Below are 25,371 nucleotides of genomic sequence, written 5' to 3' on the forward strand. Positions count from 1 at the left end.
ATGAAGTGCTTTAATTACATTCTCTAAAGTATGCATAGTTCTCAGTAAATTTTTTTATTTAAATTCTTAACATGTTCCCTTTTTTCTGAAAAGCGGTTTGAATCGCTGTAAAGATGGAGATCCAGCCTTTAAAGTCATTTGAGCAAATTCCATGGCTGTTCTCTAGTTAGTGAGTTTTCACAGCATTTGCAGCAAGCTAATTGCTTCTGCTAATAAATAATCTAAAATCGATGCTGACAGCAGTTAATTGGCACAGAGACTTTATTCTGTAAAGCACTTGGCTAATGACCTTCCTTAAATTAATAGCATTAAGTGCTATGAGGAAATAAATCTGAGGAATTACCTGTCATTTGCTTGTCATGTCTAATAACTTCCAATAATGATGGCTGATAGATTTTTGCACATTCCATTATTGAAGTTGGTGCATGTAATTATTCTCCTCATTATATGTAAACAATTAGCAATATTTGGTGTTTCCTTGCAATAAAGCTGTTAAATACAAGTAGCCCATTAGAGTTTAGAAACTATTTTTGAAAGCAAAATTTCATTTCCATTGAACACAGCAAATCTGCAGGTATCTGAACATGCCACTGGTTTATTGGACTGAGCATCACCTTTTGCTAAAATTATTAAGTTGCTTGTAAATGGGAGGATATGGGGGGAAAATACTTTGAAGAATTCTGTATTGATGTGTAGAACCTTTTGTTTCCAGCTTGAGGAAGTAATGGAGAAGGAAACGTACAAGACTGCTAAATTAATCCTTGAAAGGTTTGATCCAGAATCAAGTGCAAAGGTAAGATTCTTGATATTGATACTGATTTAATATGAAAGGTACTATGGAGCCAAACGTTCAGATAATGTTATTTATAATTAATTGGCAGGAGGCTGAACTGCCATCTGCTGGAACATCTGCAACCCCAAGACCTGGACAAGGTAATAGCCCCATAAAATGGCTGCTCTTTAGCATAGATACTCATCTTTCATAGCAATTTCCACTCTAGAAGTCTCTCTATGATAAAATTTGTAGATCAATTGACCTTTATTTAGGGTTAATAGACTGTTTATTAGACTATGCCCATTACTGTTCTGAATTTTTCAGACAAGGGATCTATTACTAAAAGCTGATGCTCTTCTAGACATCAGGATGTTTAATGCTGCTTGAGTGTAAAGCAGAGAGAAAATTAACTACTTGTGGCATACTTGCAATTTTTCTAGAATACTAAGGTGTTTTTGAATCTTATGTAATGTTCATTAACTTAGCTTTTCAATTCTCTTGCTATTTCTGGCTAGTTAGACTTTTCCTAATGCAGTGTTTAAACTACTTCTATATGGTGGATGGAGAGATTCCACAAAGCTAGTGCAGAAATTGGATGTTTTCTAGATGCAAAGAACGGACAGTTCTTTACTAGTTTATGATATTCCATTTAAAGGTGCTATTGAATAAAATAATAAAAGAAATAGAAAAAACTTGCATGCATTTCAAGGAAGCCTTGTTTCTAGATTGCACACACAGGTTTCAAGACTGAAAAGATCTCTCCCCCACACTCTTCCAGTAGAATGTTTGCATTAAATATTTTTTTTTAATTTATAGTTCACATTTTTATGCAAACTAACTACTGTTAAGTTTTTCTTAAAGTTGAGTATAATATGCTGTAGTATTAACACAGTATAAAGGCCACCTTGTACTGTAATATTGGAGATACTTACAAAGATCCATCTCAAAGTGTGAGTACTAATTTGGTGTTCTAAACAATTTAGACCTGTAGGGACTGGTGCTCAAAATGAACTGCAGAATCTGATGTGCGTAATTTTCCATAAAATAAACAGATTGCTTTAGAGCATGTATTAGAATTGTCAACTTTGTGTCTAATTCTTGTGAGTAACCAAACTTTTATTTGCCTCATTTTTGCTCTTGAAGTACTGGTTTTGATGGGTGCAGAGCGCCTGGATTTACTAACAAAGGTGTTTCTAAGCTGCATGGTCAAATCCACTGTTTTGTTCTTCTTGCTTAGCTTCAAATTGTCACGAAAATATTTTTAGCCCATCCTTACTTGTTGACACTGACAGTGAGTAGTTGCAGTGCAGTATGTTAGCAGTAAAGCTTTTATCTTTTCTGGTGTCCTAGGCACAACAGCTTTTTCTCAAGTTTGCTCCTTACCTGTCTCTCCCATTTCTGTGACATTCACAATTTTTTAAGGCTGAAGGGCCGTTCTGACACCCTCTTCTGTTGTCTGTCTTAATACAATTCATGCGTGGTTGCCAAGAATTTTCTGTCATACCTGTAATGTTTAGGTAGTCTTTTTTTTTTTTTTAACTCTTTATATTCATCCTTTCTCCTTAGAAATCCCTCCAGAAGTAGGGTAACATCTGTTTGTAGAATGCAAGTAATGCTGACCAGGGGATGAAACTGCTTGGAAATGTGTGTTTCTGTCTAGAGATAAGTAGCTATAAATTAAATAGACAATGAGGTCTTTAGTTACCCTGGCTTTATTAAGAGATATCACCAGCATTTTTGAAACTCCTGAGGAGTTTTGATTGTTCTGTTCTGCTCTGCCCAGGCTGTGTAAGTAGTGATGGTGACAAGTGAGTTGCTCAGTCTCTATTAGTTAACTAGTCCTGTGTATGTTTGGGTTTACAAAGCACAGTGCATGTGCTTTTGATCCAGGGTTCCGAGTTAGTCAAAAGCAGGTTAGTTGGATCCAGCATATGACGTGTTTTGTTGATTTTTGACTTAACTGTTAATAGAAGGGCTGAGGGAGAGGTTCTGAGAGAGTTAGAAGTATTTCTGAGAGCCAGTCACTATGGGCTGTGGTCTACATTAGTAAGTGTAGTATAAGAGTAGATTTGTGGAGTGAAACAGTTGTTGCTAAGGAGTTTGACCACACTATATATGTTTAGGGGTTTTTATTTAAGGCTAGCTGTAAACTGGTCTCATGGACCTGGTGGAGGGCATCTTTCAGTTTAGTTTCATTTGGGAAGAGTATAAGTGCTGCTCTCTGAGACTGTGTTGTGGTGTGAACCAGAGAACTCTAAGTGGGCACACAATTGAGAAAATGTAAAGTACACTTCTGATTCAAACATTATTCAACTTCTCTGGGTGCATCCACATTAAATTAAGCAATTTACTTTATCCTGAATAAAAGTGCAGTTTAGCCTTGGAAAGGATTTTGGAAAATAAATTTTGTAAGTTATCATGGCTTACAGTTGGATTCGATGATCATAAGGGTCTTTTCCAACCTAAATGATTCTATGATTCTATATAATTTTGTTCATATACAGCACAATTTCCTTTTTTTCTGTTTTTCCGATCTGTTTTCTAACACACTGAATTTAGAATTGGTGCTGCTTTTTGTCCATGTAAAAGTGGATATTCAGTCTATTGTATTTTGTAGATGCATTATAGTTCAGGAGGGACATGCTGTGTTTGTCTTTAGCTTGTGAAATTATGGAGACTCACTTTCTAAATAACTTTTCTTGGTATGTGCAGTAATTATTTCAATTTTTAGCTATCAAAAACCTACTAGCTTATTGCTGTTCACACTAAATATCTGCCCCAAACAAATATTAGATTCTGTTCTGTGCAGTATATAACTTACTGTAACTAGGTGACACCTTAGTGTGGTTGTGGTGTAATTTGGTGTATGCAATATGTGGTAGAATTATAGTGATTGGGAATAATAAAATATCTGTTAACAAGCTAACATTAAAGCTTCCTTGGTCTTCTCTTTGCTCACTTTAGACACAAGCTAGCCAGGCAGCAGAACTCATTATCTTGAGGTCTGTAACTGAGTCTTTTTGAAAAGAGGGTAAATAACGACCAATGTGTAATCAGATTGGACAGTGATGTATATAAGGCAGCTGACGGAAGGTTGGTTAGTTGGTATGTTTTTGACTTACCAGTTGAAATGGAAGCTTGTGCATCATGCTAATTAGTACAAAAAATTTAATCATCATTACATAGTAGCTGGTTCTCAGAAAAACAACTGGTAGTGCCCCAATTTTCATATATATTTAGCTCTTTTTGCAATTTTTGTGATTTTGACACGCACTTCTTAAATAATTGTAGTTTTACTAGATGGTTCAGATGAATCTTGAGTTTGGCCTAAGAAAGCACCTAGAAATCCAGAAGGAAAGGAATTTGAAAACTTAAGTGCAATTTTTTCTGTTCAGAAATGTTTTGAAGGGTAGAGTTAATGAGCATATAGTTATTCACTACTGAGGTGGTATGAAAAAAATAGGGTGAGTATATATTGGCAGTGGAATAAATATTTATCAACAATATCCTGTTGCTGATACCTACTCCCTTCATTGTGCTAATACAACTGTTAGCAGGGCTGTATTGTATTCATGATCTGAATTAAAAATAATGCAATAACAGATGGTTGTAAGCTGTGGGATGCATACAGGCATGAGGAGGAAAAAAAAATTCTTGGTTGGTCTTTGCCACTAAAGCCAGCAAGTTATGTGAACTGTATGTTGACCTGCATTGTGCTCTAGCTCTTTAAAAATGATGTATTCTTCCTACAGAAATCAAGGAGTTTTGAAGTCAGGGAGAAATAAAATTGTTATGCTTGTAAACATGAAAGATACAGCTGTCTCACCACTGGCAATATTCTTTAAGAGATCATACTGAATCATCAGTTGTGAGTAGTAGCCCTGTTAAGTAATGTGCCTGTTTATGTATTTGTATTGTTCAGTGCTAGTAACTGCAGAATTTGGACTCAAGTCTGCTTGAAGAATAAAAGTTCTATTTTTGAAGTTATTTATCTGTCTTCATACAGTTGGTTTGCAGATGCACTAAAATCATTCAGGGAAGAAAAAACCTTGGAAAATTGCAGAACTTCATTAAACCTACATCAGCAGTAGCTGTCCATCATGTCTCAACGCTAACACAATATACGTGTTAGCAAACTTGTGGAACGTGAGTTATGGAAATCTGGAACTTTGCAAGAGGCTCATTATTAACATGTTGCATCTCAACACAAGGCAATTTGAGAAATATATATATATAGATAGATCATATCCACTTACTGCAGAAGAATATTAGGGCTGTTATTGCGGAAGCAGGCAGCAGGTTTAAAAGGAATTAGAGGAGTTCATGGGCAACAGGGTCCATATGTGGTACTAAAACGATTAGACAGGGCTGTACTCTCTAATGTCCCTGACAATGCGTCTATGGATCCTGGGGGTGGTATCAGATGTAGGCAACAGAAAGCATTCAGGTTTGTGTGTTGTCATTAAATAACACCTACAACCACTCTGAGAGATGACATAAGAGATAATCCACTGGGATGGATTGGATGGATGCCAAGTAGAGCATTTCTCATTTTCTCATAATGTTAGTTCTGGTAACTTCTCTTACTTGGGGAGCAGCTGAGTGTTGACAAGTTCTCTTAAGTATGAAATAAGAATAGAGTGAAAGCCAAATCAACTTCTAAGTCAGGGGCGGGGAGTGTGTGTGGAGGGGGGAAGCCTTGTGAATAACCTGATATCATTTTGTGGAAACTAGCAACGAGTCTTGCATTCTTACCTCTGTAATGAGACTAAAACTACTGAAGCGCATCTCTCTAATACTGACTGTAAAGTACTTGGGCTCAACATCTCTGTAGGAGCAAAAATATGGGGAAAGAGTCATTGAAGTAGCAGTAACTTTTTAAAAATTGAAAGTCTTTTTAAAGGAGGTTTGCCAAAAATGAGTCTTCAGAAAGAATAGGCAAAAGGGGCAAAGCTCTTGCAGGTGGCATGGAACTTGCTTAGAAATAGTGTATTATGGGCTCAGAATAAATGTGGATACATCTGTGACCTATCAAAACAGACTCAAAGGTGTTAAGCAACCAAAACTGACGTGCTTAAACCACATGATATAGGAAGACAGCCTTAAAAATGTAGAAGTAACATCCATATGTAGAAATTATAGTTATGATCTTTGACATTTTTATATGTAAAACCATACTAAAGCAGGCGTTATAATGAAAAAAAATGAAGAAAATCTTAGCAGTGGATTAAAATGTCTTTTTGTAGATACTTAAAATGATCTTGGAACAAGTGGAGTTGGGCTTCATATTTATCATTCATTTTTTTTAAAGATCTGTGGAGCTGAGAAAAGTTGAGAAATTGCATACTTTTAGCTTGATTTTTGAAACTAGTACATGAGCAGAAACTATAACACAAACTTGAACATATGGATAAATAAATCATGGGGCAGAATGAATATATTGTTTGTAGATGAGTTTTGCCTGTTGGTCAGATGGCATGGAGAGGATGATACAATTCTAGTGTAGTTAGACCTGAAAGGTTACTACTGAGGTCTCTCCCAAAAAGCTCTCAGAGAAATGTCAATGGTGAGGTTCATCATAAATGAATTCTTGATGAAAACTGCTCCTGTGTTGAAAGTTTTATTTTAAAAATAGAAACAGGTCACCAAGGAAACCTTAAAGGAATTTCTGCAACTACCTCACCAATTTATCCCGGTTTCCAGATTCTGAACAGTTTAAATAGTGAGGAGACAAACTTTACTTCCTAAAACCAAGTTAAAATACAGAATCTTCATACTCATTGGGTGATCTAACTTGGATGATAAAGTTGTGTGAAGTAATGCAGTCGTGCACATGAAGGTGTGGCGTGGGAAAACTAGCAATTTGTTCTGCTCTGTAGGAAACTGAACTAGCTGGATTTTTAGTAAGACTGTGCAGTTGTAGTCTTCTAACTGATGGTACAAAAGAGTCTCTTATTCTTTCTTCTGGTGTCTATTAATCCTATTTATATGTACAGATAAGTAGGCAAGAACATAGCCTAGGTATGTTGCAATTTTGTGGCGCTAGATGTTGGCGATTTTCCAACAGAGCTTTTGTGTTTGACGTGGTACTCCAGCAACAGCAACTCTTTCTTAGCTAGTGTAAGCCGATGCACGCTCCCCAACTCCTCCAGCCCGTACAGAAGCTTAGTGTGGTAGTGTTGTACTTTCAGGGACAGGGATCATTCCTTCAGACTTCAGCACACCCATCTCACTGTGGCTGGTCACCAGTGGACCTGCAAACTGCCTGCTAAGGATTTAAACTCTTCCATTCTGACACAAAGTCAGCAGATAAAATCTCTCTAATCTTGAAACTCAGTTGAATTTAAAGTCCAATTTTAATGTTAAATTCCATTTGTTGTGAAGGAAGACAAGCAAGCGTGTTCAAACTAATGTGGGTGCTAGATACTAACTCTGTAGGGTCCTATAGCCTTAGGTGTAGGCATTCTTGGGGTGTACCTTTTAGAGACTAAGCTGTCACTTGTTAACCATGTTAATGTCCACAGCCCTAAAGTGAGGGTTACATTTCAATTTGTTTTGTTGCAATAGTGTATTTCAAAGGCTCCCTAGAGGTGATTAGGTATAGATGGGATGAGAAATAGATGATAGTGGCTGCTGTTCATGAGCACTGTTCCTGTCTTGTTTTGGGGAACAAATTTGCAGGTAAATATAATGGAACTTCAGGTTTGCATGAATATTATAATATCCAAACCTTAATGTATTATTGGGATGATATTCCCATTGGTGTTAATGAGAACTCGTGACTTCAGGTAAGAAGAACTGAGGAAACCTCTTAAGTTTTTCATAATAGCGATTTAATAGTAACTGTGATAGTGGAGTGAGAAGAGGTAGAGGTAAGGACATGTTCCAGCAAAGCCCATTCTTGCTTTGTGAAAATCCAAGCATGTGGCTTGTTGGTAGGGTTGCTGAAAAAAGTGAATGAAACTATATGATCTGAATGAAGCATTACGTTTTCTTCTGGCTTTAGAATTGTTTCATTTATCCAATCTGAAAAATTTTTAATAACTCTGGGCACTTAGCCTGGATATTTTAGACATTGACTGAGTAGTTTTTGGTCCCATGGAAAGCCAAATACTTGGAAGCATGTTTAAACCATAGAGTAAAAACAGTGATCAGTTCTGACTGTATGTTGTGGTTTGAATCTAGCTGTTCATATCTCCAACATTCTACCTTACAGAACAGAATCGTAAGGTAGGTATCTGCTGATTTTCTTCTAGAAGAATTTTGCACTAAGTATTTAACAGTTCTAATAGATTACTGCTATTAAAATATAGTATTCTGTGTGGGGGTTTATTTCTATGGCATGCTCAGCCAGGCAGCTGGTGATCTTTAGTCATAGATGTTTCTGGTTTTGTTTGACTCTAATTTGCTGATTGGAACAACGATATTAATGTACTTTTACTAATCTCTTGCTTATAATGCTAGATGTTAAATTCAGTATGCACATTTATTGTCAGAAATCCGTCAGAGGACCACAGCTCAAAGAAATGCTTCTACGCCCCCACCTGTGACTCCTAAACAAGGCTCTCCAAAATCACTGGTTCCAGCATCTCCTAATCTGCAGAGAGACACATCAGCTCTGAGTGGACCCCCAGAAAGAACTGTTGTGCCATCCTTGCAATCAAATGTTTTACCAAGACACCCTGGATCCCCTGCTACTTCAGTGCCTGGAATGGGTAAACAGAGCACTTAATGTTATTTACAGTTTATATTGTTTTCTCTGGTTACCAATAAAATAGGCCATTTTCAGACAGTATGGAAATGGCATTTCATTTGGAAATAGCAGAGCTGTTATCTGATTAAGCAGGAGTTCCATATTCAATTAGCCATAACTCTTTACAGCTGGCACCTTTTGATGCTGAAACCTATTGCCTGAGCTCATTTAACTGTTATGGCTTCTTTGTTTAAATGGCAATAAAACTTTGCAGTATTCTGTAGTCAACAATATAGCATACCTTTTTATGTTCTTAGTTTAGAAGAGCTCTACACTTATATAAATCAGGTACGGAGGAGAACACTTTCAGAATACATTCATGTTTCTCACTAAACCCTGCACATATTTTTTAACATGCATCTTGACATTTATTTAAATTTTTACTCTAGGAGGTATAGTCATGCAATCTATACTCATAGATTAAAGTGTAAAATACCAAATACACCAGAAAAGTTGTCTATGTTGTAGCTGAATTCTTCTCAAATCACATTGTTATTTTGGTACAAGAGTTGAAAGTTTAGCAACAGGTTGAAATGTGGTAGAAATGACTGCTCCTTAAAATTTGGTTTCATATCCTGAAAATGCTTTTTTCCTTGATTTCTGACTTGGTGTTCAGATGGGACGGACTTTATTAAATAGAACATGAACTAAATTCCATAGGAGGGATAGCAAAATTTGAGAGTTTTGGGTGGGAGGCGTTGTTCTTGTTCTCCTCATGCATGGTAAAGCTGTATATGGGTTAGTGCCAGGCCTTTCATTTGTTGCAGGATGTCTGGCAAGTTGGATCACAAGGCAAGAAAGGAGATGAAATGCTGTCTTGAAAATAGAAGGGATGCAACTTGCCAAGAATCTTCTGAGCACCACTGTAATGTGGAGTAGTTCTTTGCTCTTTATACAGGGATCAAGAATATTTTTCTCTGCCCTGTGTTCCTCATGTTTAACTTTAAGTTACTTAAGTCTTCCAAACTGTATGTCCTTGCTTACTAACTTCCATGATACGATCTGAAAGTAGGACTATACATAATATATTGACACCTGATCTCATAATGGAACATTCAGCTGCCCAAGATCTTAAAATGCCTGTTCGTATTGTTTAGTGTAGTGGAATAAACTTGTCATGAGAAGCTGTGATTTCTCATTTCTCTGCAGAGTCCATTAAGCCTTATTTTTTGTTAGTAATTGTTTACCTGTATTACAAAACTGCTAAATTTGTTTTTATCCCTGAAGTGAATTGTAAAGGCAAGCTATTAGTAAGTCTTGATTATCTTGAAGTACCAGAAATCTGCTCCTTGCACCAGGAAATTTGTCATTTGGTTACAAACTATGTTTACTGAAACCTGCTTACTGAAAATTCCTTAATGAGTTTAAAAACACAGGCTCCTTGTATAAGAAGCTGGCTATATAATAAAATAATATCAGCTATATAATAGTTTTATTCTTAGAGGAAGATTCAGGCACATTGAATAAGCTGGATGAAATTTAGCCTTTACTGCAGGAATGGTTTAGAGGAAGAAGAAAAAAAGTATTAATGGACTTGTTTGAAAGGACAGTTGCCAAGCCTGTTAATTAAAATATTTAATGTAGTTTTTGTGATAATGCTTTATAAGCACATTTTTTGTTTTTTCTCATTAATAACTGGTGTTTTCACCAAATGTGTTATTTTGTCATAGATAGCAATGGAAGCCACTGCAGTTGTCAGTTAATGTGGAAGCCCTCTTTTCTCTTGAATTTCCCCAAACCTTCCAGGCATATAAAATCTCAGTCATGTAGCTGTAGTGAAAAGTACGTAAATTCAGTATCTATAAAGGTAGTATCATTGCTTCAAAGTTTATGCATGGCTTGCAACAAATAGGAATAGCCTTAATTATCTGTACTTTAGAGAAGATTAATAATTCATTTTCATTATACTATATTTTGTAGAGGAGAATCAATTTAACGTGTATTACCACAGAGCGCCCATATGTTTGAAAATTAATAACCAGCAGGTAGTTGAGAGTTTGCCAAGCTTTGCAGAAATGACCAGTCTTTCTACAATGATTGCTTTTGATGTTTATATTAATTACTGGTGTCCATAACAGCATGAGAACTAAGATGGTTGGTTTGAGTTATTAGTAGGCAGGTAATTGAAGTTGTTCTTGGAGTGTGTTGTGATGTTTCATTCTATGTAAATTTATTTAATTTTTACCTTGTTTATTAACCTCTAGAAACTTTTCATATATTGGTGATATACAGGTCATACGAAAATTTGTTTTTTTTTTGAATATAGGGCTAAATATATGTTTGAGTGTTAGCCAGGTATTCACAAAATTATTCTAGAGTTTTAATTTTATTGCAGATTATATCAATGCTCCAGACCTTTACTTCACACCTATGTCAGACACTCTCCATTCACTCTTTTTTTTTTTTTTTTTTTTTTAATGGAAGTATTGGGTCTTTCAGGTTTTTGTGAAGCTTTAGGAAATACATTTTGCCTTAACTCTTCTCTGGACAGAATCTATAAAGTGAAGCATTAGGTCCAGTTTATGTTGCACTGAATTTGTTCTGTCTTGCTGCTGTGAGGTTTTTTTTAGTCTGGGTTCCTGCTTGTTGACAATACAGGAGTAACTTGGGAATGCATTCACTGATTCATATCTCCTGAATTCGGTTCTCTTGTTTGTGAAAATGAGGGTTATTTTAAAAACATTTGTGTTGAGCATGAAACTTTTTTGTGCTTATTGAAAGGTTGTAAATTGCAGTATTTTCTGATCACTTTTTATTGTGCTTGTAAAGATTAGGACAGTCAATTTAGGTCAATTATCCAGTATTGATGAGAGGTGTTCTGAAAGGCTGTGCTGTTAGAAATATTGCAACCTTAATGGCCAGATTAGTGTCGTTCTATGTGTAGCACTTAGAGAGGGCACTGCTGAATGTTTGATTCCTACAATGCTTCTGAGGTTTGCCATAGAGGATGGAGGTTAGCTGTATGTGGCATTCTGCTTGAGGTTTACCGCAATGTAGCACATTCTGCCATAAGTTACTCTTTCCTTTGTTGCTTTGATCTGTGAAGATTAAAAGGTAGAAGGCTTGAGATGGTAATTGCTGGCAGATATGTTTAATGCTGTATTTAAACTTAAAGCCTGTCTTGGATCAGCTTACCAAATAGTAAGACTTGGTGTGTTGTCTTTGCCTGTGTGTACTGTACTTAAGAGCTACATGTTACTTCTGTGTCTATGTTTATGAAAGAGTATCAGTTGTGTTGGAAGCTATGACTGTGCATGTCCCGGTGCTGCCCCCAGCTAAGGTGCTACAAGAAAGCTAAATCTGTCTCTGAGAAGCTTGAAGTTCACTGTTTTTTTTCCATGGTATCTTTCAATTAAATGTCCTTCTGAATTGTTTAACTTGCTAACAAGCTCTACGCTCTTAGTAGTCCTTTATTTGGATTTTTTTAAAAAAACCTTTTTGCATCTTCAGACATTGGGTTTAGTTTGTTTTGCCCTTTAGCTTCCTCTTTGTTTATTGGGCATTATGGGGGATTCTGTGAAACATACCTTCTCAAGAAAAATACTGGAAGCATACAGCAAATTGAAGAGAGAAATGAAGGCTGAATCTGTGGTCACTAAAAGCCTTTCTTTTAAGCCATGCCTTTTGTGTATCTGTTTTTACTGGATATAGCAAGAATGGCTGCAAGCCAGAACTCTTCCCTGAGAAAACACTGGTCACTTTTTGCGCCTTGGGAATTTTACTTCTACGAATTAAATATACTTAGTTCTTGCATGGCTTCAGATTACCATATGCTCATCTCAGTACAAAACCTGCTAATATTAGTTGAATTTTTTTCTGTCTAACCTTCTTAACTATCTTGAGCTTGAATAGGACTTTCACATTGTTACAAGTAATTTGGTCATTGGGTTAAACTGAGTCTTATCTGTCAGGTTTCATAATTTTGCCTTCAGGTGGCTTGAAGCTGACCATTTTGTCCTAGTTTGAGTTCTGAAAGGACTGGTTCATTGTCCTACTCAAACATTGTTTTTTGTGGCTTTTGAATGTAATTCATAAAGGTCTTATGGAAATAAACACTTTAAGTCTGGTTGTTCCCCCCTGCCCCTAAGTGCTCACTTAATTATCTTGCATTCAAGACTATCTGTCTGGTATCTGTTTGTTGAAAGTACTGTAATTTAATACTGCCTGTGCTTGTGTAAAATGTCTCTTGGCCAGGAGCGTGGTCTTGGGAAGAAGTTTCAGATACTTTATTTGAATGGTGACATCTGAATGATTCAGGCTTAGTTTCTTACCAAATTGTGTTTTGCACATTATGCCTAGCATCTTCTGTTTTAGGGCTGGAAAGGAAGGTAGACATAAGAATTCAAAGCTACATAATGGAAACTGGCAGCTTGCAGTAGTCTTAAAACATCTGGTCTATTGTACAAAACTTTGTGGAAAGACAAGTTTATGCCGTTGGTCTACTTTAACTGCCATATGTAAACAGAGGTGAAAAAGGTAGTACCAACTATTGCTGTTACCTGTTCTTAATGGAATTTTATTTTGATAGTAGTTTGTTAAACATGTGGGATATGGAAAGTGGTATCTTAATAGTAGCCTTCTGGCTTCTTTGACTAAGCATAAATCTGAAGGTATCCAACCTTCCATTAAATGTGGGATTACCAAAATGCCAAATGGCTAGACAGGTTTAATATGTAGACTGAATGCACACTGAGAGCACGCTCATGTGGTATAATATTTACACAGAAACCAGTGGATGCTTCTTTGGTAACATCTTTAGTTCTTCTACTGTTGTAATTGATTTTACCTGATTTATTGGTGTAAATTTGAAGTGTTGAGTATGCAGAGTTGAGAGTATATGAAGAAAACTCAAATAAGGAGGGGTTTTTTTTGCTTAAAAAGCCTCTATTTGTGAGGCTTTAATCACATTAAATACTATTGATGCCTTAAGTTCTTTAGAAATTACAAATTTAATTACCTATCCAAGGTGTAAAAGTAGAGTGATTTAATAAGATTATAAGCTAAAGGAGCAGAGGAGGAACTTTCAACTAGTGTGGCTTTAAGAATCTTAGCAGTTTTTCTAGTGGACTAAGAAATATGGCCATGTATATTAAGTAGGTGCAATTATTTTATTACAGTAGCATGCACAATGAAATATCATATCATATATAATAATATAGTTGAAAATAATTTTGACATAGTTCATATCTTCCTAGGTCTTCATCCTCCAGGCCCTCCTTTAGCAAGACCTATTCTTCCTCGAGAAAGAGGAGTTGTGGATAGAGTTATTGAATATTTGGTTGGTGATGGTCCTCAGAACAGGTAAAGTGTTGCTAAAGGAAATACCTAAACGCTTAAGAGATAGGAAGCTTCTTAACTGCTTTTTTTAAGCCAGACCTGTCAAGGTTAAAAGAATTGCAAATTAATTTGTTCAAAATTTTCATAATGAAATAGCCCTTTCTCAGTGTTTCACCTGAAATCATTGTAGGAAAACCAGTAACATTTTAAAAAAACCAAACCTCTAGTTTGGGTAGTATTAGCCATGTGATACAAAGAGAAAAATCTATGCTGGAGTGAGTGAATGAATTATACTTTGACCTAAAAAAAAAAAAAAAAATTATTATCTTAGCACTTTAGCTTTATTACCATTATAAATGCTTTCAGATTGCCTTCAGAACTGTCCAAACATATCAGAACTTTCATGTTAACCATGGTCACTTTTCATATTGACTGTATTCTAATGAAATATAAACTTAATTTGGATGTTATTTTCTGACAATGATGGTATTAAAAGTATGTTGAACCATGAGGTTTAAATTGTAGCTAAGAATCTTTCACTGTTTTTAAACCAACTTTAAAAACTATTATTTAATATACAGATTTAGTTTTCTTTAAAGGATAATAATTTCACTGTGGAAATTACTTTAAAGAGTAAATATCTAAGCTATTAGTCAATATCTAAGGTAAAATGCATCTCACTTCAGTGTGTTATTACTTAAAGGTATGTAATTATATATTATTCATGTTTTCTAGGTACGCCCTTATATGTCAGCAATGTTTTTCTCACAATGGTATGGCTTTGAAGGAGGAGTTTGAATACATAGGTAAGAGCTAAACTGTGGTAGACTCTCTATTAGTTGGCTTACGTTTCATAACTAATATGCATCGTACTTCATTCTGGTTGCAGTTAAGTACTTAACTGACACTGTGAAATGCCACTTCATACGGGAACAGTTTTATGGTAACTTATTACTCTGTGTCTTAAGATTCACTTCAAGTCTTAGAGAAGTACTTTATTGCAACCTTCAGGCCAAGGATTTTATGTGTAGAAAACTATTCAGTAGAAATAAGCCTCTTCCAATACATCCCTGAGAATTGCTACTGGCTATGAATGGTTCTCAGAAGGGTTTTATATTGAGAAACTATCTGACATGAAAGTGTGCCTCTTTTACCAGAACTTAAACAAAATTTTGCTTTGGCAAGAAGATCTTGGGGAGGTATCGGAAAAGGAGTGGGAACAAGCCCTAGGGGGCTATATGTGAATTTACGGCTGACAATAACTTAAGACAGACACAGCTCTTTATTGAACACAGATGTTTTATTTTGCCTCCTTTCTATCACAAGTGTAAGCCCGATGCTTAAGAAATGAGGGAATCTTAGATAAATCTTCTGTTTTGTTTTGCTTAATTTTATGAGTAAATATATAGCATTGTAAGAATAAGCTGAATGTTTCCTGTGGAACCAAAGATATTGTAGTCTATTGGTCATCTTAGCTCAAGTAAGTTCATAATTCAACTGTGCAAGAAATTGCCACTTCTCCCTTTGTCTTGGGTGGGGGAAATATGCATTTAACTATTAAGTGGTATCCAGTATTTCTCCAGAACAAAACTACCTTTTCTTAATTAAGCACTGTTGGAGCAGAATGCTCCTCAAAAAGCAGTGAGACATATTTTGCAGAATCCATAGCATCTCCTTACTCAAAGGGTGAGGAAAGTGGCATCTTAAGAGAAAAAAAAAAAAACACCTCGTCTGCCAGCTTAATTCTTTTGTAGGAAAGAATAGAACAACACCATGTGGCAACATCTGGTGGTACTGAATTGCATTATTTTGTTCATTGTGGTCAAACCTTTCACAGTGGTGGGCGGTACTGATAAGTGCAGCAGAGCTGGAAGCAAACAGGTTTTTAAGAAGCAAATGTATGCCAAAGTTAAAAATGGAGCTATATGGAGCAGCTTGTGTAAATTTAATGGAGGTACTCCCGGGTATTGATAGTCACTTATTTAAGTCTTTGTTTTTAGTATTTAGGACAGTCAGAATATAGTGTAGGAATAAAGGTGGAACGTGAAATTAAGTAGTGAGGCTACTTATAGGGTGTACTTTTGTGTAGCATTTAGGTGTGCCTACTGCTTTTTCCTGAATCCTGCAAGAAAAACTAGACCGCAGGCTCCACGACTTCCAGACTTCAGTTTTGAAAAAAAGCAATCTGCAGAATTGCCATCTGAAACTGAGCCTCTAGAACCTAGAGAGGGAAAGCCCCAGGAGACTCAACAGACAGAAGGTATGTGTTAATCTCATGAAGTCTGATCTTTTTTTTCATATCTAATGAAATCCCCCCTGTCATTTAGCTCTCTGTTTAGATGAGTTTTTTATAAGAATAAGAACAACTGAAGAACTCGAACACTGGAACAGGTTTCCTAGCAAAGTGGTTGATGCCCCATGCCTGTCAGTGTTTGAGGCGTTTGAATGATGCCCTTAATAACATGCTTTAACTCTTGGTCAGCCCTGAATTGGTCAGGCAGTTGGACTAGATGATCATTGTTGGTGCCTTCCAACTGAAATAGTCTATTCTAATTTTGTAGTGGGTGCAGTTTATACTTTTTCAATTCTTCTTGTCCCTGCTTCTAGCTTAGCTTGTTGATACTGTTGTCTTCCGTCCTGTACCTTAAAATTTCTTCATATTAGGCAATATGTCTCATGCAAATGATGGCATAACAAGATTTTTCACTTTTATGTTACTGATGAACAGACAGAAAATAGCACTGTAAATTACAGAAATAGTTAAGAAGGGAATATGTCCCGAAGTGGTTAACTTTCACTGTGTTCAGCAGGTCATTTGATTGAGGTGTGTTGGAATTTCTGCCTTTGTTCCTTTTGCTGTTTTCCTCAGGGCAGGAAAATCTAGTAAAACTGCCTTGTTTAATTTCAGGGAGTTCAAAGACAAATTGTCAATTTTAATTTAACATAGTTCCTTTTGAGACATTTTATAGTCTGCAGATACTGTAGGCATCTGGTGTACAGCCAACAGGAAGATGTAGTGTTTTAAAAGACTCCAGAAATTATAATTTCAAACCAGAGAATCTCCAGTTAGATGTGCTATTGAGTACTTGATGGGATTTTACATTAGTTTAAATAGGGATCATGAGGGGAAGCTGTCGAATAGTGTACAGCCCTGAGATTCAGGCTAGAAACACACCAACTGTGGGAAACTGTCAGAAATAATGTTTCTGCTTGATTATCTTTGACAGGGATACAAAAAGGCATTGGCCTTTACTTTCTGGCATGAGAAGTCTGCATGAGACTGGTAGCGAAGGCATATCTAACTGTAGCCATCTCTAGATGTCGTCTGGTGCCAGGTGCTTTATAGGGAAGACTTGGTTGGTTTCTTTTCTTGTGCCATAGTGCACTCTTACTTCATTAAAAGTACTCTTACTAGTGTGAAAGTAAGACTGAAATCAAATGGATGAAGCTAAGACGATGCGAATGTCATCTTTGCCCTCAAATGATCTAATAATCTTTTCAGTGAGTGGATGGTAGGCTAGTAGCTTCTTGGCTACTTTTAAAGTTAGAAGATTCTTATAGAAAAGACATAATTTGTTGCTGGAGTCTTCAAAACTTTGCTTATTTTCCTCTGTGTGAATCAAATGGGGAAGCCCTTAAAGATGGATATTCAGCTCTTGCAGGTGTGTGTCTCGGGCTTCTGAGTATTAACCATAACTGCAGCTTCTTAGAGGTTTTGGGAGAGGGAGGTGCTAGTTAAGCTGGTATTATCATTGAAGGAAATGTTTATCAAACTATGCCTTTAATGGGTCTGAGCTGCTGACTCAGTTTTTCTAGATGATGTAAAAAATGTAAAACCTTAAGAATTAGTGTGAGACTTTCGTTAGGCACTTGAGATGTAGGAGTGAAAATTCTGCAAAATAACTTGCTTTTTTGAAAGCAGAATTTTATCAAGTATTTTGGGATAAAATATAGGATAGTTTTATTGCAGTAAATGCGATTTTACCAATTTACCTTTAACACTGAAAATTACTTGGTTTTTGTTGGTGTGGTCTTGTATTGCTGCTTTATTTAAAAACAACAACAAAGGAAACCACTGTGGGGTTTGTTCCCCAGTTCCCTTTTCCTGCTAGGAAGTGTGTGATGAAATTTTTCAGAAGAGGCATAAGAAATAAATAACTAGTATACTGACTTTTTGGTTTTATCTAGCTTAAATATCTGATCTTTTCTGAATATTGCATCTCCAAGATATAAACCATTCTGTTTTGATAATTAGTAAGCAGCCAGAAATAAGTGTGTGTTAATATTTTACGTAACTGAAAACTGAGAAATGTCTTGTTGATGTAGAAGAGGCCAGTGCTACCCTATCAGTTTGTCACTGTGCATTAACTGCCTGCGACTTGCTACAAAGTAATATCTTATGAATGAGAAAATAACATTTTCAGTAAATAATTTTTTTCCATCAGAACCCTAATTTGAAACGTAACTGCTTACAGGCAGTCGGAATTTGTTGATAAATGAACATATTCCTTGATTGTAAGTTTAAGGTTTGAAGCTATCACTGAGGTATAGCTCTGGGGAAGGGTTTTGTTCACTACAGTAGTATAGTGGCTGTCATAGCAAGAATAGAGAATATCTTCACTTACAGATGTAAACAAACATTAACATCAGGAAACCCAACTTCACCACAGTGTTGACAGCACAGGGAGATCCAACTCTTATCTGTAACTCATTTAGACCATAGCTGTATAGCTCAAAGAAACTGCAAGCTAATGTGATACAGAAGTGCTATAAATATTTTTTTTACCAGTCAGCTACTTTTACTAATGAGTAGAGTATGAAACTGAATCTCTTTTCAGTTGTGTGCTCATGCAGTGACAAGCATGTTACATGCAACTCCTGTGGATAAGAGATCTGAAGAATGGTTATGGGGAGTGCTGTTGACACTGAACCTTGGATTTTTTAAATCCTCTGGAAACATGGGGTTGTCAGCTGTCAATCTGATGCAGATTACTGGCACAAACATCATGCCTCACTGTTCAGCAGAATAATTTGGGAAATTTTAGTACCAGAATGAAGCAATATACTTCAGTTCTTTTCTTACCTTTTTTCCTAAATGGCTTGATCTTGAATTCTTTTAATCAAAGGCTAGTCTGTTCTCTTATGTACTTCTCTTGGAAGTATTAATGTTTGGATCATATTGAAAAAGCCAACAGGAACCGCCTTTATCCTCTTGATTAGTTTTGCCTTTCCTGTATTTGGTACTGTTACACTGCATTCTTGATTCAGGTTTAGCATTTAGCAATGTTCGAAGGTCGAAACAAAATTTGACTACTTCAGTATTTTGTGGTGAGTATCTGGTGATGATATTAGATGCCTTTGAACTTCAGATTTCACCACTGTGGTCAGCACTTTATGGAGACAGCTTCCTGTGTTGTCTCTAGATTTTTATGGAATTCCTTGACCATCTTGATGAAATATTTTATGATGATTTAATGCTGTGTCACTTTTAAGGATTCTTGGAATACAGCAACTGCTAGTATGTTTGAAAGAACTTCCATTTAAAAGGCAGATGCAGAAACTTGGTTTGTTCAACAGAAGGGTTCACAGTAATGCTGTCCTCCAGAAATAATGGCACTTTAATTGCATGCTTATTTGAGTTCTACTAAAAGTAGAGCTTGGCTTTGGGCAAGTGTTATAGATGGAGCAGAAACTTTATCTAGGAATAAAACTGGTTAAGGATAAAGGACTAAGAAATAACTTTGAGTGTTTGTTCTGGTCAGAATGGTCTGAGTTAGTGTGGGGTTTTTTTTGTTTGTTTTTTAAAAAAACTGGACTGGAGGCATTTTCTGTTTCACAGATTTGGCTTGCCTTTTTACCAAATATGCTCTGCTTTCATAGGACAGCATGAGCCTGCTATATTTTTTGTAAGCCATTGTTTCTTTTCAGACATGTGAGTTTCTGCCTGCTGTGCTCTTTCCTTAGTTCAGCTAATATGGCTAGAATTCAATGACTTCTCAAGCGGATATGGGTCAGTTCAACTTGAGTTTAATGACTTGTAAACAAGTTCTTCTGGTTTAAAAATGTATTGTTTCCAGTCTACCACAGTTCAATTTTGCTGAACAACACAGCTTTCCTTTTTGGTAGGACGTAAAGGGTGTAGGGAATCAAATGCTATGCTGTTATCTGGCTTCTTTTTCAAAGGCTTCAAAATAGCTTTCTGTGGTATCAAAGCCATGAACACAGACTACTGTGAAGCGTGTGTTCCTTCAAGATATTTCAGACACATGGCACTGTGTGAAAGTCTGCCCTAATGGGGAGCTGCAGTAGTGAAGAAAACTTGTCCCAAAGGTCTTGAAAATGGTGTGAAAGTCTAATGTCCTTCAGACTTTAGTGGTGCTAAGGTTGTGGTTTTTTCCTACACTAAGTACAAGTAAAGCAGCTATGTTTTAGTGTAATTATTTTATACCTTTTTTTTTGTGAATTCCTGCATGACAGGCATACATATTCTAGTTAATTTAATAGTGATGCAGTATTGTGATTTCACTGGTTATGCAGTGAAATATTCTTTGCAACGAGAAGAGGTGTAGCTGACTAACAATATGAAGTACATATGCTTTCTAAGTACAAAGCATTAAGTAGGAGTGTTGGGGGCAAAAAAGGAACTGCTGTAGCCAGGAGCAGGTTTTTAAAGCTATGTTGATACAGGTCTTAAATTTGCCTCAGGCCAGCATAGGGCTGTTTGCTGTTGAGATCATGTATGTGTAGCTATATTCTGCAGTTAAATCAAGGATTAAGTATTAATCATCAAGAACACTAATTTTCTTTTGTCATCTTTGAGTTTACTGTTAGAGCTTTCTCTTCTTAGCTACTGTTCTTACAATAACTTAAATCATGCAATATTGAGATCAAGCTGGCTTTAGGCAAGCTTTCCATTAATTGGTGCATTTAAAATGGAATCACTGTATTTGTTTAATGAAGATTGGTCATGTTTATAGTTGGAGTTAGTAGCATCACTTAACTATGATTGCTCTGACTTCTCATTTAAAGGACCTACTCTTTAGTTCTTTATAACTTTGTCAGATTTAATTATCAGACCAAAATTTTCCATGTAAGTTGGTTTGTTTTAACTGTATATTCTGGAGAGTTTCAGGAGTTTCACTAAGTTTAGTCAAGAACAAGGTGAAGGGAAAAGTCATAATACCCGACAATTTTTTCTCAGACAAGCAGTGTCTCCATACTTTTTAGTAGAATATAAAAATGAAAGCAGCATCTTTTTCCTGTTCCTTTGAATACAGAGTTAGAACATGCACTCAGTTAGTTTTTTCCTTTTAATTAGAAGCTTCTGCTTGCTTCTACTAGTGGCTGGTTGTCCCTGGTGCTGTCCTCAAACATGTTGTAGATGCTCGACGTCCTCCTGATCAGGTTGAATGAATAGTCTCTTTACCTTGATCAGACTAAGAACAAGTCACTTCTGCAGAGTGCTAAGCCTCATTCAGTTGAGGACTGCAGGACTGAAACTCTGCAAACAAGTAATGGTTGGGCTATGCTACAAATGAGTTGAGAGGGCATGGAGTTGTCTCTTCCTCACATCCTGTACTTTGAATCAAGCCTGAGCAGCAGCAATAAAGAAAGAAGTAATGTAACCCAAGTGTGGAAGGATTGTAGCAGGAAAAGGCAGAAACTTATTCATAGAATTTGAGGCTGAAGAAAAAATGCAGAGATGAAAGAAAGAAAACTGACAGTTGGGTGATAAAGATTGAGCACAGGCTGGGGTGGGATCAAGAAGGAAATTGAAGAGCAGGAGGGGAGAGTGGGATGGTCTGGAAAGGAACTAGGGACATTAATGTGCTTGGGCAGAAATAGGAGGATTGACCATCTGACGGATGGCTCCAGAGAAATTTTGGAACAAGAAGCCAGGGCAGGTGTTGAGCAGCCTGTGATTGAGAAAGCAGGGAAGGAAGCTGAATCAGGAGGTAAGCTGGCTGCAAACTTGTTAAGATGGAAGATCAAGTCAGAGGAAGAAATGGAGAAGCTGGGCTGCATTGAGCAGTCTGAAATGGAGCCTGGAACTGGGTAGATGAGGAGAAAGGTATTGAACATGGAGCTGTGTGTGGGAAGAGGGGTCTCGTTCTTGGTGACACATGGCGGTTGTACCAGGACTGCTGGACCAGGGTGTGCAGCAGCTGCTCTTGTTGGTCGTGACCGGAGAAGCCAGAGTAATGGTTCTAAAACTTTCAGCCCTGCTTGAATTCTGTGAACATCAGCCTGAAGCCGTCCAGTTTACTTTCAGACACCCAAAATGTCTTGATAAATACGAAATTACAAACATTTGATAAGGCTATCATTTTTGACCTGTAACTTTGCATCAGTTTTGCAAACTGCTTGCCTTCACGGTATGCATTAATGCTATATAGTATTGACTAATACTAGTCAATTAATAAACCGCCATCAGTAGTATCATTCTACAGTACCTTTGTGTTATTTAGTGCAACACTTGGTGTTCAGTTTTTCAGTGCTTATGCTTACTTCAAAATGTGATTGTCTTTTCTCATACGCTACTGAAACCCTGTTGGGAAGCTAGAATTTACTTCTTTAGAGGTAGTACTTATGATAAATATTTCTGACTGATCTTCAAAATTATGCCTATTATCAAAGAAACTCCCATCCCAGATTGAGAGTGAAGATACTTCAGTGTATCCTTCCTACACTTCCTGTGGGAAGATTGACAATATGCAGTAATTTTCATTGGTGGTCTTGAGATGTTGAGAACTAGATTAGAATGATTTTTTTTTTTTTTCTGGTTATCTGTCTCCTTATGTTTAAAGTAGTTTCCACCAAGTAGAAAGTTTAGGTTCTGTGTACAGATTGAACTCTTATAGAAAAAGCTGTTGGTAAAACTTCCATTACCAAGCACAAAGAAGCCAAATTACCATCATGTCTTATTTCTGACACTGTCTCACACTAATGAACAAGCTTAGAAAATTCTGCTGAGGGTGAACACATAAAAATAATACATAATAGTTTCATAGTGGGATCTGAACTCTTTTCCATAGTATTTTCTTTTTTATTAAATTTTACAGGTTTTGCCTGTGACCCGCTTGATAGAAAAATAAAATCGTTTTTAGCAGTAGAGAATTTCATGCAGTCACTAGTCAAAACCTGTGTATGATTGCAAAATGTTCTTTCACTTGTTTTTTCAGAATATTAGCTACCTTTTCACTTCTGGAAATGGTTATTTCATAATTTTTTTTCCACAGACTCTGAAGAAGACACAGCCCAGATTGTTGAAACAAATGAGACAGATAACAAAGCACTAAGTCCTGAGCAGCTAAATGATAAGCTAGCTGAAGAAGTTGAAAAAGAAGCAGCAGAAAACATTTCAACAACAGAAGACACTATTTCAGAGTCTATTTCAGCTGAACAAAGTGAAGAATCTTTAGTGAAAGCAGAATAAAGTACTTCAAGTGCCTTCTGTAGCTAGTTTTGAGCTTTGTTCATGCCTGTTGTTACTATTCAGGTGAGCTTTTTTTAATGGTACAACTTAAAAATCTCGCTTGAGCTTAAACTGCCTCAACTGCCACAGTATGTCAAAGCTATGTGTAAAGTGGGTATTGTAAATTAAGCATGTGTCTTTAAATGTTAACACACAGAATGTATAGTTGATTGAAGTTTAACAGTTGTAGCCATCATTCAGTTTGCATATTTAAAAACTTAAAAGTATAAGCTTTGCTAAGGGTGACCTACAATTTGACATCTCTTTAGCTCTCGCATAAAGAGCAATTATTGAGAGCAACTGACCTAGTAAGTTTGGTCTAGTGAACTTAAGATTAAAAGCATTAACTTTTAATGCTTCCCTGTTAAAATGAATTGAGTACATTTTAAATACACAGATGTTTACAAGCTCGTGTCATCTGACATTTGACTTAAGCATATGGAAAGTGTCATTACAGTGGTGTTAATATTATTCATTGTCTAACTTTTAGACAGGGTTCAGTTAAATAGCACTCAGATAAATGGCATCTCCTTTGGTATTTGCGTTGCAGATGAACCAGAGGCACATACATACAGAACTGTTTTGTGTTTACAGAAAAATAGAAAGTTTCTGCACTTGATTGTACTTGAATACAAAGCACTATTTATACCTGTACAATAATGACAAGACGTAAGTGAATTTTGTGCCTTTGTGTATTTTGTTAAAGGAAAATAAAGACATCTAGCAGCAATGCTTGCTTTGTGATTCCTAAAACAGAAGAGAATTTTTGTTCTGCTGTGTGCAGCTATTCTACAGTTACTGTGTGGAAGTTCAGAAGGCATATGACACCTTAAAAGGACCGTATCTATATGTAGCTAAGGTGGCTTTGACAGAATAGAAATAGATTCCTGATCAATAGGGGAAGCACACGTGCATTTGCCAAAAGACTTTCCTAACTGTGCCTAAAGTCTGTTGATTTTATTATTAAAATTACAATGAATATTTGCTGCTGGATTACTGAAACTGTACTTTTTTTATTGTATAGCTTTTCAAGCTAAGGACACTTGTTATACGTTTCCTGTTAAATATAGCAGTTGGGAATGTGGAGTAGAATTTTTCTGGTGCCTGGAAGTGAGGTACCTAAATCAATCAGATTTTTTCTAGAAATAAATGCTGACCATGTGTAACTTGGTTGATTTAGTAGTAGTTCTGATAAAAGTTTCATCATGTGTGTATTTTCTGTGTACCTCACTATATGGAGGGAAGGAGAAACTTCAAAACACATTTTTTTATCCATCGTCTTGGTCCCCAAGTGAACTGGTTTTACAGTGTAAAGGCAGCAAAAAGCTAAATCTTAGTAGCTCAAAAGCCCTTTACAAGAGAAAATATGTTTCTAAATGTGACCTTAGTATCCATGTCTTTATATGAGACATAATTATTGCGTGAACAGCAATGATTAATTTTCTTTTCCAAACAAATGCTTTTTCTGATTCTTTGGGGTTAGTTTAGAAGCTCAACCCTTACATCAGTCAGAATCAAGTTTGGTCTGTATTTAGATAAATGAGGAAATTTTTTCTGGTTCACTAACTAAATTGCAATTCATATTTTAATTAGTAGTCTCAATAGACAGAATGTAGGCATGTGATTAAAGGAGTGCTTTTAGGTGTTTGGCTATATTTATATAAACAATTAGTAAAAACATCTTGTGTGTGACTATCTTAGTGGGGAATTCAAAGAAAACAGTCCCTTTTCCAAACATGTCTTACGGTATGAGAAAAGTACAGGGTACAAAGTGATAGGGGAATGCATTATTTAATATTTTAAGAGAATGTATTTTATATTCCAGAACTTCCTTAAAATAGAAATAATTTTGCCTGAAAGGTGACAAAGCTTGCTCATTATTTTGTAAGACTTTCAGATGTTAATCTCTACATTGCATTTTGTACCTCACTAATTTACCTGTTTAAAGGCTGATTTCTTTGGAGGAAAAAAAATAAATCACAGAATACTTCAGTAATTCAGCACAGTAAGTTGTTGGATGTACTTACTTTATAAGCACTAAAAACAAGTAAAATTTGATGTTGTGATCCCTCATATGGGATATGAATGCAT

The 25,371-nt window shown here is 36.2% G+C and overlaps 1 protein-coding gene across 9 annotated transcripts in view; it reads left to right on the top strand.

The window, feature by feature from the left end:
- Nucleotides 1-24,010, top strand: part of LNPK (lunapark, ER junction formation factor) — a 43,628-nt gene extending 19,618 nt beyond the window's left edge. For all 9 annotated transcript variants that reach the window (XM_052791349.1, XM_052791356.1, XM_052791354.1 and 6 more), the window contains exons 7-13: nt 713-793; nt 882-933; nt 8,272-8,490; nt 13,724-13,829; nt 14,541-14,611; nt 15,895-16,065; nt 23,045-24,010. In XM_052791349.1, the coding sequence (XP_052647309.1) occupies nt 713-793; nt 882-933; nt 8,272-8,490; nt 13,724-13,829; nt 14,541-14,611; nt 15,895-16,065; nt 23,045-23,241 (897 nt within the window). In that variant the 3' untranslated portion in view covers nt 23,242-24,010. The remainder of the gene's footprint in view (nt 1-712; nt 794-881; nt 934-8,271; nt 8,491-13,723; nt 13,830-14,540; nt 14,612-15,894; nt 16,066-23,044) is intronic.
- The last annotated feature ends 1,361 nt before the right edge of the window (nt 24,011-25,371 follow it).

Source organism: Harpia harpyja, chromosome 7, assembly GCF_026419915.1.
Source record: "Harpia harpyja isolate bHarHar1 chromosome 7, bHarHar1 primary haplotype, whole genome shotgun sequence".
In the NCBI taxonomy this organism is placed as follows: domain Eukaryota; kingdom Metazoa; phylum Chordata; class Aves; order Accipitriformes; family Accipitridae; genus Harpia; species Harpia harpyja.